Source organism: Leptonychotes weddellii, chromosome 2, assembly GCF_054177405.1.
Source record: "Leptonychotes weddellii isolate Sample4059 chromosome 2, ASM5417740v2, whole genome shotgun sequence".
NCBI classification, from domain to species: Eukaryota; Metazoa; Chordata; class Mammalia; order Carnivora; family Phocidae; genus Leptonychotes; species Leptonychotes weddellii.
In genome coordinates, this window is record NC_138370.1 from 151,643,331 (window position 1) to 151,656,646 (window position 13,316).

Consider the following 13,316-nt stretch of genomic DNA (forward strand, 5'->3'; position numbering starts at 1 on the left):
TCAGGACCTGGGATGTTACTCTAATTTTATCTGCAGTAAGGAAATAAAAGTTTGGGATAAGATGAGATAATGGGTGGAAGATTTGTGAAGTAAGACAGGAAGAGGGCTGATTATGGAATGGTTGGACAGTGTTTGCTTTAAACAGAGTGTCGAGGTGGCCTGGTCTGAGAGGGAAGAGGAGACCAAAGAGAGCCCTTTGCCACATCAGTCAACTAATGAATGTCCAGGGCATTAACACAGTCATGCAGTAGAGTGATTAAGTAATCAGAAGAATATTCCTTTTGTCTGATCCAGTGTATTCCATTTATTCAAATGAATTAAAATATAAATTGTTGGGAAAATATGATTTCAAAGCATTATCCAATTTTCAAAGGGAATTTAATTAAAAACTTGATTTTTGTGTTATTTGTTTCCATAAGAGCCAAACAGAAACAGTGGTATCTTTTTATTCATGTGTGCTACAGGCCCATCTTTGCCTTTGAGATCTATTTACCCTCAGAACGTGCGTTTTTATTTGGAGCTGAAACATCTCAAGCTCAAAGAAAATGGACAGAAGCAATAGCCAAGGTATTTAAATACTGCATATTTACCCTAAGTCCAGAGAATATTCTTAACTTGGGATCTATGGTTGAGCTTCAGAGATCCATAAAAATTTTACACAAGATTCTGGGAAAAATGTCCATACTTCAATTAGCAATAATCGCGCCTCGGATGAACCTCATTGGCTACGATACTGCCACTGCACAAAGCTAAAAAAAATGTCCATACTTCATTAAGTTTTCAAAGGTTATAGTCAAAAGAGATTAAGAGTTTCCATCCTAGAACCTTAGGCTGAGAAACAACAACAAAAAAAGAAATAATGTAGGACCTTGGAGGAGTCATTCTTCGAATTCAGCCATGTTATGATGATTAAGATCTTTTCACAATTTTGAAGTCATTTCTATGTATGTCTCTTCATAGGTAGATGTGTTATTCATGGTACACACAAAGGGGAAAGGAACAGATTCAGTGAAAGATACAAATGGAGACAAACGTTTTGAAAAATGCCACAAATCAGCATAGATGATGTCTTCCCATTTCAATTCTATATATATCAAAAAAAGTGGTTTAAGACGCTGCCATTTGAAAATGCATTATAGCTGTGCAGTTTTAAGACTGATAGCAAGTTTAAATAATTGTTTTGAAATTTGGGTTACTTCTAAATTTTTAAGGTAGAGAAACTATTTTTGTTTTTCTACCTTCCCTCGAGTCCATAGGTAGGGAAGGGATTTCCTATTTGCACTGTCTTTATTACTTTTCTGTATTTGTTTTAACAGCATTTTGTTCCCTTTGTTGCTGAAAACTTAACAGAAGCTGACTATGATTTGATTGGTCAACTCTACTACAAAGACTGCCATGCCCTGGACCAGTGGAGAAAAGGCTGGTTTTCTATGGAAAAGTCTAGTTTGCGTTTTTGTCTTCAAATGCAAGAAGTTCAGGAAGATAGAATGCACTTAAGAAGACTGCAGGAGCTAAGTAAGATTTTTTTTCCTCTTTCATCTTATATTTTGGATGCGATTCTTTATAGCATATGATAATAGTAGCTTTTACATAAAATTATGACGCCTTATTTCCAAACATGACTAAGTATTAATAATTGTGTCTTTATGGGTATTTGGTGTCTTGTTTTAAATGATGGATTCATGCTTTTCTCCTTTTTCTCCAGCAATCAGCACAGTGGTTCAAAATGGGGAAAAAATGGATGTCTTGCTCTTGGTAGAAAAAGGGAGGTAAGTGCATTTTTGCTTTTTACTCTTTATTGCAATAATTCTAGGGAGTAGGGTGTTTTGGTTATCTTCTTTGAGGGAGAAGCCACTATTTTATAGCCTGTTGGAAGTTTTCTGAAGTGTGTGTATATGTATGTCTATACACGTACACACACACACACACAAACACACTCTCACTCTTCAATAGAAAGAATACACCAATAAAGCTTGCATATTTTTATATTTGTATGGGTGATCAATGTTACATTTGTCATCAGTGTGATCAATTATTATACTTCTCTGTAGACTTAGATTCCTTTGGGACATTCACATTTAAATATTTGGAAGCACTTTGGCAGTTGTATAAATATGTTTTCAGTGTAGGTATACGATAAATATAAATAATATCCTGAATTACCTATGCATGTGAGTCATGTAAAAATAAAACGTGATTTCTTGAATTTATTCGCTTTTTCAACAAATATTAAACACTGCTTTGTACCAGATGCTGTTATAGGTATTGGGCATACAGTTTGTATGTAAAATAAAAATTTTACACAAGATTCTGGATAAAATGTCCATGTGTTTTTGGACATGGTTTATGCCCTCATGAAACATGTGCATTAGTGGTAGAAACAGAATATACACAGACAAAAAAATAGTTACATAGTATCATGTCCATCAATTTTAAATGCTTGAAGAAGAATAAGGTGAAGAGAGAGAGCCTGATGGAGCAGTATTCTGTTTTAGATAGGGTGGTAAGAGAGGGTATCTTTGATTAGAGATGTGCCTAAGGTGAAGAAGCAAACCATGGAACCGTCTGAATAGAGTGTTCCAGGTATAAGGTCAAGGATATTTTGAAGACCCTAACAGTGTGCTGTATTTAGCATGTTCACGATCTGCAGGCGAGCTGCTGTTGGTTGGGAGATTCGAATGAGTTTGAGGGTGGAAAGAAATTATTTCAGAGATCTCTGGGCCTTATCATATAGAGCCCTACAGGTAATAATATGTAAAGATGTGAATTTTATTCTAAGCCTGATGGGAAGCTGCTCATTTTGAGAGTCAGGAAGCGGAATGATCTGACTTCAGTGTTTAAAGGACTACTCTGACTCCAGATGAATAAGCCTTTCGGGTACAAGAGTGAAAATGAGTGTCCAGTTAGGATGCTGTTACAGAGGCCGGGCAAGGGATGGCAGACATAGTAAAACAGTGTTGAGTGATTGGAGCCATTGTGAAGGCAGAGGCCAGAGGGTTTGTTGATGGATCAGGTGAGTGTAAGAGTTAAGGGTTACCCCAAGATTTTGGCCTGAGCAAGTACATTAATGATAATGTTCTTTTTTTCCAGATAACAAATACAGGACAGTAGAATTAGGATATTAGTAAGTTTAGGGTAGTAGATCAAGAATTTGGTATTGAAAATGGTAACCTTGAGATGTCTATTTGACAGCGAAGTGGAGTTGGTGAGTGGACATGTGGATATACAAGTCTGGAATTAAGTGGAGAGGTTGCAACTGGAGATAGAGATTTGAGAGTCATCAGCACACTGATGTTAATTTAGCCAACGAACTGGATGGATTCACCTAGACGAAGAGTATAGACAAAAAACAGACTTGAAGATGAGCCCCTGGGACTCCAATAATTAGAGATCAAGAAGAGGGGGATGATCCAGAAAGAGAGCCTAGGAAGGAGCAGCTAAGGGTCATATCACAACATTTAGGTATAGCCTCTTGAACAAACTTTTTTTTTCTATTTTTTTATCGTTCCTTAATTATAGTGATATAGTATGTTTAGCTCTACAAGAGTACAAGATAATTTGCAAAAACATCTATTATATAAAAATATAGCTAAATTAGCTTTCCCTTTGGTTATTTTCTTTGCTGGTGACATGAATAATGACTTTCAACAGTTGTCTAACCTGTCTTTTCTTCAGTTTCATGGGAGGACATCAACAGCTTTAGACAGCAAGCATATTGCGGATTAGATATTTATGTCAGAGGGTGTCTTTTAATTTACAGGCATAATTAGTATTCTGTGTTTTTACTTGTTTATTTCTGGGATTATAATGATTCATGATACTTGAGATTCCGATTTTTGGTACCAGGTGATGGTTACACTGTACTTTCAGAGTACTGTTCATTATATGTTCACAAGTAACAACGAGATAGCATTATGTTGAGATAGTTTTATATTGTTAAAGTGCTAGCAGAATGCAGTTTTTACAGTCATCTATTCATATTTATGGAATGCTTGTTGGCCTCCTACCATAATGGCAGGAAAAAAGTTGGTCAGCAGTACAGACTTGGAGTCTGAACTCCCAGAATTTATGTTTTTAAACAAATAAACCAACAGCAACTTGTTAAATTTATTGCATTTATCATTTATATTATCAGGTTACTATAGCCAAAGTGTTTTTTTGTTTTGTTTTGTTTTTACCATTTTCAGGCTAAGAAGGATTTGACCAGTGATACATTGGTTTTAATTAAAATGTTGCAAACATGAATTAAAACGTAGCAAACAGGGGTTGGAATTATTCTAATCAATTTGATGACTTTTTATTTAATGCTTATTGCATGCAGTGCACTCACTCATGAATGCAAAATAGGGAAGCCAGAAGACAAAATGTGTTGTTATTTTGTAACATCTTGACCTTTTCACTGGACTACAGCCATCAGTAGGTGAACTCACATACACTCCGAGTTCATAGAATAGTTGAAATCTGATGGAATTGCAAAATAATGGTCAGAGCTGCTTTAATAGTGTTTTTGATAATTTCAAAAATTTTATCTACATGTGTTATTAACAAGTCATGTTGCAAGCATTTTTACTAAAGTGAAGCACAGGGAATGTGTCAGAGACCTACAGGGACAAATATATAACCAGGTTATTTTCCTAAATCTGTTTGAACAGCTACCATACAAAATGTACCATTTGAAAATGACTATTTATCACATGCTTACATCCTGCTCTTCCTTGCTTTTGCTGTGTTCTCCAAATCAGTGATGTTCTGACCATAACAAGAATACAATGATGAGAATGTGTATAGAACTCACTGTATCAGGCACTGTTTCAAGCACTTTAACAGCCTTCTAGTGCCTATGTGATGTTGAGGAGGATAATCTCGTACCTCTAAGGTAAATTTCACCAGCAACAAGGGGTTTATTTGGGAACAGAGGATTGCAATTAGGACAGGCATGCTGCAATGAAAGCATAGGCAAGTCTGGAGAACAAAAGAAAAAGAGTAGTCTTTGGGAACTTGTGGGGGGCTTTTATAAACAAAAAGTCTTGTGGAGTAAAACGGGCAATTTATAGTGGCTCTTCATTGGCTGAGTTGTGACGGTTTCTCACTGGCTGGGCAATTGCTGGGAAGGAGAAGCCTTTCTTCCTCCTGCCTGAGTGGTAAAGAAGTATTTGTAGTATGGACTTCCAAGATTCCCTTCCTGTTGGGTCTGCAATTAACTAACTAGTGGTTGTGCTTGAGAGCTCCCCCTTCTGGCCTCTTGACTCCATTCTAAACAAGATTTTCTTTTATTATAAATTTTCACAAATCCATTTTGAAATCAAGTGAGGTCAATTTGTAACTTAACAACCTAAAGATCCTTTCTTTTTTGAAACAAGAATTAAGGGGCACCTGGGTGGCTCAGTCAGTTAAGCCCAGGTCCTCGGATCGAGTCCTGCATCGGGCTCTCTGCTCAATGGGGAGAGTGCTTCTCCCTCTCCCTCTGCTTGCTGCTCCCCCTGCTTGTGCTCTCTCTCTCTCCCTCTTTCTCTCTGTCATAAATAAATAAATAAAATCTTTAAAAAAATAAAACAAGAATTAAGTTTAACTTACCGACACCAAGTCATTCTCAAGAATTAAGTCAACAAATGTACCAGGATCCTGGATAAACGATATAAGTTATCAGAATTTAAAATTTGGGCATTTTATGAGAAACTTTTATTAGAAAAAATCATTTTGTTAGAATATATTTTGTTAGAAAAAAATATATATCTCCACATAATTCTTACCTAATTAAAGAGAGAGCAGAAAGAAGGGAGGTCAGAAGTGTGAATAGTTAAGAATGTGCCTGGGAGATTATGAGTGCACTAGATGATAAACCCTGACAGAACATGTGCTGGCAATGACACCTTGTGTGGGGCAAAGTAGGCTCTCATATTTATATATCTATGTATTTATATACATAGACACACATGTGTATGTATATATGTGTGTGTATTTATGTATGTATGTGTTATGTGAATAAATCAGCTTCAAATAGGGAATAATGGTAAGAGAGCAGGTTTGAGAGGGAGCTTGGGAAATAAGGAGTTTGATTTTAGATGTGTTGAACATGAGTTGCTTATAAACACCTAAGGACAAAGTGCTAGGAGGAAGTTGTATTTATAGATCTGGAGTTCATGTAAAGGTTAATGGGGTGGAGTTACAGGTTTTGGAGTTACCCATATATAGAAGGAAGGACAGGAAGTCACTTAGGAAGAGTCTATGGAGTAAGAAGGGAAGAATTAGTGTGTTGGAGCCTTGATGGATACACATCATTTTAGAGGCCAGATAATTGTCAGGGCGGAGTAGCTGCCTTGAGTTGTTAAGCTAGTTTATCCAGAAAGTGAGGCAAGAAACCAAGAGTGGGGTTATAAAACCCAGGGAGAGAGAGTATTACAAGAAGGCAGGAACAGTCAGAACTGTTAGGTGCTGCCTGATGAGGGCAGATACTTCCTGGGATAATTGATGCGGAGTCCATCTGGTGACTTTGAAGTGAGCAGAGTGATAAAGCAGAAACTGGATTAGATTAAGCCTGGGAATTGAGTAACTTGAAACAGCTGGTGACGAGTTTGGCAAGGATGTCTGGAGGTTAATAGGATTCTCGAGGTAGAAGGGATTTGTCCCAGGAAGGGTATGTGTGTGCAGTTTGTTTTAGATGGTTTGAACTTGTGCAAGTTTAAATTCTGATGGAAGGAGACACAAAAAGGGAGATACTGAAGGTATAAGAGAGAGGACAAGAAGAGAGCAAGGTCCCTCGATTGTAACCAGAAGAAAAGAGGAATTGATGGATGGTTTTGGATGTTGGAAACTTTCTAGATCTAGTGGGTGGAATGTTGAGAAAGATACCGAGTCTGATGGTTTTCAGTTGCTTTGTAAACTAGAAGATGAGGACGACTCCTGAGCTTTTTTGGCCTGGGTGACTTTACGATGGTTGTATCATTTACCGAAATAGGGAATGTGTGCTCCTCTCTCGGTACTCAAACAAGGCCAGTTAATTATAGCTGTGATTGCTTAATGAGCTGTTTTAATACCATATCAAAAGAAGAGAATTTCACTGCATTGCCCTCTTTTTCATCTCTTTTTTCATCTCTTAGCCTCCTGGAAATAATGACTGTAAGCTAAAGTAGACTGTTAGACTTGTCAATGACAGATAAAATTGTGGCTTTAGGAAATAGAACAACTTCCAGTTATTCATGTTGATGGCATATAGAGATATTGTGAATAATTGGAAGAGAGAGAAACCAACCAGCTCTAAGTTTAACCTTTGTTTCTTTTTGCTAGTGATGTCTTGAACCAGAACTGCAAATCATAAATAAATTTAATAAATTAATTTCACATCTTTTCCCTCATCTTGTCTACCTTTGATTAAAGTGCTAAAATATATTAATATTTCTTTTTTTTTTTTAAGATTTTATTTATTTATTTGACAGAGAGAGACACAGCAAGAGAGGGAACACAAGCAGGGGGAGTGGGAGAGGGAGAAGCAGGCTTCGCGCCGAGCAGGGAGCCCGATGCGGGGCTCGATCCCAGGATCCTGGGATCATGACCTGAGCCGAAGGCAGACGCTTAACGACTGAGCCACCCAGGCGCCCGCTAAAATATATTAATATTTCTTAAAGCCAAGGAGGAGAAAGAACCCCCTGAACTGGAAAAGTTCATAAAATTGATAATCCTCCACTGAATATAGTCACTATTTAGATATAGATTTTAATCTTCATGGTGATTTTCTCTATGTGCATAGCATGAGTGTCTTTAGACAGAAAAATATTACAATAATATTTTGCACACACAGAACATTTTGGTTTAAAAAGCTCTAAACAGAAGGTGTTCCAGATGGTGTCGCTTTAATGTGTATTCTTTGTATACTTTAAAAATTATTATTTTGGAAAATAAAGCTTTCTTGATTACACTTTAGGGTTTCTGGCATGCTATTTGGTGCTATTACTGGGACTTAGATTTTGCTTTTCTTTTATGCCTTAGTTAGGATTTCTTTGTGTGAAAAAAATAGTGTTTTTGAATATCTATTGTTAGTGAGTGTTCTGGACCATGAGGTCAGAAGGCATTTTCCTGGATAGTAGGTTATATTTTCACTTTAACTAGAATGTTCAAAACATCCTCTTCTTAAAATTTGAAAACTATTTCTGCACTTTAGCCTGCACACTCTGTATATCTTTTTCTGATGAATAAGCTGCTCTGTTCACAGTCTTCACTTTCTATAGCTACATGCCCATTTGTCAAAGACACCTATTATTAAGCTTTTGCTGAAAGGTTGTTGGTTATAATGAATACAATATGAATAACTCAGATATGTTATCAGAAACAGAAAAGAAGACTGGCATTTTTTTTGTTTTGTTTTTAGTGGGTGTGTGTTTGTTTTTTAAGATTGGTTGACCTATAGTAAAGCATAATACACTTAATGGCTCCCAAGCCTGGCTGCATTCAGTTTTAATTGCAAATTCCAGACATAAAGAAGCTAACACTGGAGAGTAAACACTTCATCAGTACATTCCACAATTATGGGACAGACTACGTTTCTCAATTTGGGAGATTAACGCCCTGAGTTTAAGATTCTTATTTTAGATCAATTTATTACATATGGTGTTTTTTTCCCTCTTGAATTGTATTTTGTAGCAGCTGATATGTTAGCAATACTCTGGAGGGTGAATTATCTTAAAGAGGTTTCTAAATTGTGCATGTAATTGCAAATTAAATAGTAGCCGATTGCCCACAATATCAGCTTGACTGCTTTTGTAACTTTCTGATGATTTAAGTCATAGAGATAGTTTAATCTGAATGTTGCCAAGACAAACAAGAGATTCTCTTCTCTCACCGCCTCCACAGGTTTTGCAAAAAGAAAGGGACTATTCAAACTTATAAAGTGATTTTTGTTAGATAGAATTACAATAAGGGGAATGCATGACCATTTAACATAAGGTAGATTTTTTTTAAAGATTTTATTTATTTATTCATAAGAGACAGAGAGAGAGAGAGAGAGGCAGAGGGAGAAGCAGGCTCCCCGCTGAGCAGGGAGCCCAATGCAGGACTCGATCCCAGGAACCTGGGATCATGACCTGAGCTGAAGGCAGACACTTAACCATCTGAGCCACCCAGGTGCCGAACACAAGGTAGATTTTAAAGTATATATTAGTTGCTTCCAAAGTTTCTCTTACTCAGTTTAAAGCACCATCCAAATGCTAGAATGTAAGCTTATGAACAAGTAAATGTGATATTATCTGAAGAAATATGGAAGAATGAGAAGATTGCTTCTCAATAAGTAGGAGCAGGATATTTTTTTTTTTTTTTTTAAGAGAAGCGTATTTAACTGGATCTGGAATTTCAGGTAGGATTTCAATAGGAAAAAAAAATGAGGGGGCTAAGAGACTAAAGTATTCAGGAGGTGGAAACAATAGATTCAGAGGAATAGGAAGGCTAGGGAACAATGTCAGTGCAAATTGGCCTTGACCTTGAGTTCCTGAGGAGGAAGCATGATCCATTGAACCTGGAACCATATTAGTATTATCAGTTAAATGTAATTAATAGTTTGTCTTGTTCTGGAAAAGGATTGCAGGTTCTTTACAAGGGTACAGAAGATGTAGTTTTTTGAAAGATTTTTTAAAACTTAAAAAAAATACTGTTGTTAACAGGGTGAATTTGGATTTATTCTGCAGCCAGTGGAACGCCATTAAAGGTTTTAAACAGACCTGAAACAAGGCTGGTTCTTCCTTTCCTATATGTGATTGCCTAATAGTGTGCAGAGATGAGATTGTAAAATGGAGCCTTTGCCTTCCTGGGGAGTTAGGTGTTTTGACACTTCTTACTGAACTGTTGGCTTCAGAGGAAACAAGATACTTAGAATAGTATTTCTTTCTGCATTTTTGTGACACAGTCTCTGCATCTGCAGATTTTCTTCACAATTGTTTGTTTGCTTCTGGTTAAACTTCTATCCTTATGCAGCGAACTCTTATCTGAAGGTGTGGGGAAAAAATGCTGTATTTCTATAAATTAAAATGAGAGTGATTTATGGTTGCAGTGACTAAAGAAAATGTGCCAGACTCCCATTTCTGACCATGAAGAAATAACTGGCATGGAACATGCCCTCCCATTTCAAACAACTAGAAAGCCGGACAAAATATATGAAACTATTTTCAGACTCTGGGACAATAGGCATTCCAGGATTGTGATTATGAAGTGAAGAGAAACAAATGAAGTAAGATTTAAGATCACCTTGTCTCTCTACCTGCAGGCCCTTTTCAGTCCGTGGCACAGGGAGAGGGAAGACCAAAGCAGAATGTGGTGGTTTTGCTACATTGCAAAGGTGGATATAGGAGTTTGGGGAATCTGAAGTAGCTAAAATTTTCCAGAGAGAGTATGAGAACAGAGGTTAATATGTAGAAGAGAGTTTTGGAAGTCTTCATAGCAGTTTCCTTTTCAGCTGTGGCTCAGTACTAATCTGGATATTTGTCGATGAGATTCCCAGAGGATGGGCCATGGTACTGTGAGTTGAACAATGCCCAGAACTTAGATGACACTGGAGTGTGGTCACATTCCATCCAGCTAAGTGAGACCTCATTAAACATACAGGGCATTGGCAGAGACCCCAAAGGTAACACCATTGATTTAAGGCTAAACTAGCCCTAGGGTAAAGGTAGACTTATTTTTACCTTATTACTAAGCTTAAAAACAGACCTCAAGCCTAGATGTCCATTGACAGATGAATGGATAAAGAAGATGTGATGTACACACACACACACACACACACACACACACACACACACACACAATGGAATATTACGCAGCCATCAAAAAAAAAAAAGAAATCTAGCCATTTGCAATGACGTGGATGGAGCTAGAGGGTATTATGCTAAGCGAAATAAGTCAATCAGAGAAAGACAATTATCATATGATCTCACTGATACGAGAAATTTGAGAAACAAGACAAGAGGATCATAGGGGAAGGAAGGGAAAAATGAAACATGACGAAACCAGAGAGGAAGACAAACCATAAGAGACTCTTAATCTCAGGAAACAAACTGAGGGTTGCTGGAGTGGAGTGGAGTGGGGTGGGAGGGATGGGGTGGCTGGTTGATGGACATTGGGGAGGGTATGTGCTATGGTGAGTGCTGTGAATTGTGTAAGACTGATGAACCACAAATCTGTACCTCTGAAACAAATAATATATGTTAATAAAAAAAAATATCTTTGCAAATCTGAGGAAAAAAACAGACTTCCAAAGGACCCCAGTGCTCCACAAGTAATTTAGTTGCCAGGTGTCAAACAGGCAAATGATGCCAAAATAAACATCAACTCTCTCTAAAAGAAGACAGCAGTCCTGACACTCAGCACTCATAATGTCTAGCGTATGATTGAAATTACTAGTGTTGTGAAAAAGCTGCAAATCAGTTCACAGAAACAGAACCAGAAATGAGAAGGATAATGGAATTAGCAAAGACCCTAAATTGGGATTATTAAATATTATAAATGTGTTCAAAGATGTAAAAGAAAACATAAACATAATGAGGAAAAATGGATAATTAAAAAAAGAACCAAATGGAATTTCTAAACCTGAGCAATACACTCTCTGTAAAGAAAACTTCACTATCAGCTTAATGCCATAGTAGATTCTACATAAAAAAGAGATCAGTGACCTTGAAAGATCAATAACCTTGAAAGCATGACACTAGGAGCTATCAAAACACAAGCGTGGAGAGGAAAAAGACTAAATAAAATCAACAGAGCCTCAGTGACCAGTGGGGCAATATCAAGTTAATTAGAATCCCAAAATGAGAGAAGAGAAAGAAGTAAAAAAATCTTTGAAGAATTATGGGCAAATCTTATATCAAATTGATAAAAACTGTTAACCCACATATGTACTAAGATCAGCATACCTCAAGCATGATAATCAAATTGCTGAAAACCATTTTGAGAGAAAAAAAATTAAGTACCAAGAGAAAAAAGACACATTAAATATAGGGGACAAATATGAGAGTGTCTTGTCACAAACACTGCAAGCCAGAAGATAGTATATTGAAATCTTTTCAAGTGCTGGAGAAAAACAAATAAAACAACAACAACAACAAACTCACAAAATAAGCAGACCAGCAGCTGTTAACCTAAAATACTAAATATAGCAAAAATATCTTTCAGAAATGAAAGCAAAATAAAGTAGTTATGGCCAAACGCTGACTTACACTACAAGACTCAGTGTTTTCATTTTTGTGTAAATGCATAAGATACTCCCTTTTTCAGTTATATTTGTGGGGCATGCTGTTAGCTTTTTGGTTGTGTTTAAAATGTTCTTTGTGTAATTATATTTATTTTTTATACAGTCAAATTTATTTGTGAAGACATTCTGGTGTTGGGCAGTAGACCAGGATAGAATATGATAGTCTATCCACACTTTGTGGTTATTATGTTGCAATTTTGAGAAAATTGTTTTTTCTAAGTCCTGGGGCTTGGTTTCTAGGTCTTATTGAACTGTCTTGATTCATTATAGGATATAACAATATTTCTTTAAATGACATTGAAGTGCCCTTTAAAGTTTATGTTTGAGAAATGGACATTTAGAATAATTTATTTCTCTGTAGTTAGAGTTCTTCAAAGTAACTTTTCAAATTTTCAAGATGTAAATGAAATATTTATTTGGTATTCTTATCTAGAAATGTAAAATCATTGTTTGATAATACTTGGAATCACAAAGTCATCCAGTATATGTGTTGAAAATGTCTCTTGATGCTTTATTCCAGGCACAGAGATTAGATAAGCATCACAGGAGAAAGTTGAACTGAGGCTATTAAATGTCACACATCTACTTCACTAGATGCTGTATTTTAGAATTCAGTGCTTGACAGGTTGACTCAGGAGTTAACTTGTCATTACTTGTTCTACCCATCACTAGTTCACAAGGAGACAGCTAAACTTGTCATCATGGGATTTCTTCTGAATAGAAAGAAAACATAAAGTTTGAAATGTGCACAGTTGATGGCAGAATTATACTGGTATTGCAGGAAGGTTGTTGCATTTTGGATTTCTTTCACTGTTTGATGAAATTATACTGGTATTGCAGGAAGGTTGTTGCATTTTGGGTTTCTTTCACTGCTTGCTGAAATTATACTGGTACTGCAGGAAGGTTGTTGCATTTTGGGTTTCTTTCACTGTACCTGTTTGTTTATAAGCAAAGAGTACCAAATATTTTGTATATATTTAGAGTTTAAGTATCAAGTTAAAAAAAATAGGTAAGAATCAACAAAAATTAAAACTTTCCCTTTACCTAAACCCCTGAATCTAGCAAGTCCTGATTTTGATTGTCTACGTGA

At 36.4% G+C, this 13,316-nt stretch overlaps 1 protein-coding gene and 1 pseudogene across 4 annotated transcripts in view; one reads left to right on the forward strand and one right to left on the reverse strand.

The window, feature by feature from the left end:
* The window catches only part of ARAP2 (ArfGAP with RhoGAP domain, ankyrin repeat and PH domain 2), a 185,681-nt gene that overhangs the window by 93,854 nt on the left and 78,511 nt on the right, over positions 1–13,316 (forward strand). For 3 of the 4 annotated variants that reach the window (XM_081812499.1, XM_081812500.1, XM_081812501.1), the window contains exons 17-20: positions 465–567; positions 1,317–1,515; positions 1,706–1,769; positions 10,247–10,318. In XM_081812499.1, coding sequence (XP_081668625.1) covers positions 465–567; positions 1,317–1,515; positions 1,706–1,769; positions 10,247–10,318 — 438 coding nt within the window. The remainder of the gene's footprint in view (positions 1–464; positions 568–1,316; positions 1,516–1,705; positions 1,770–10,246; positions 10,319–13,316) is intronic. The other variant, XM_081812502.1, reaches the window with a different exon arrangement.
* LOC115937346 (U4 spliceosomal RNA) lies at positions 622–751 on the reverse strand (annotated as a pseudogene).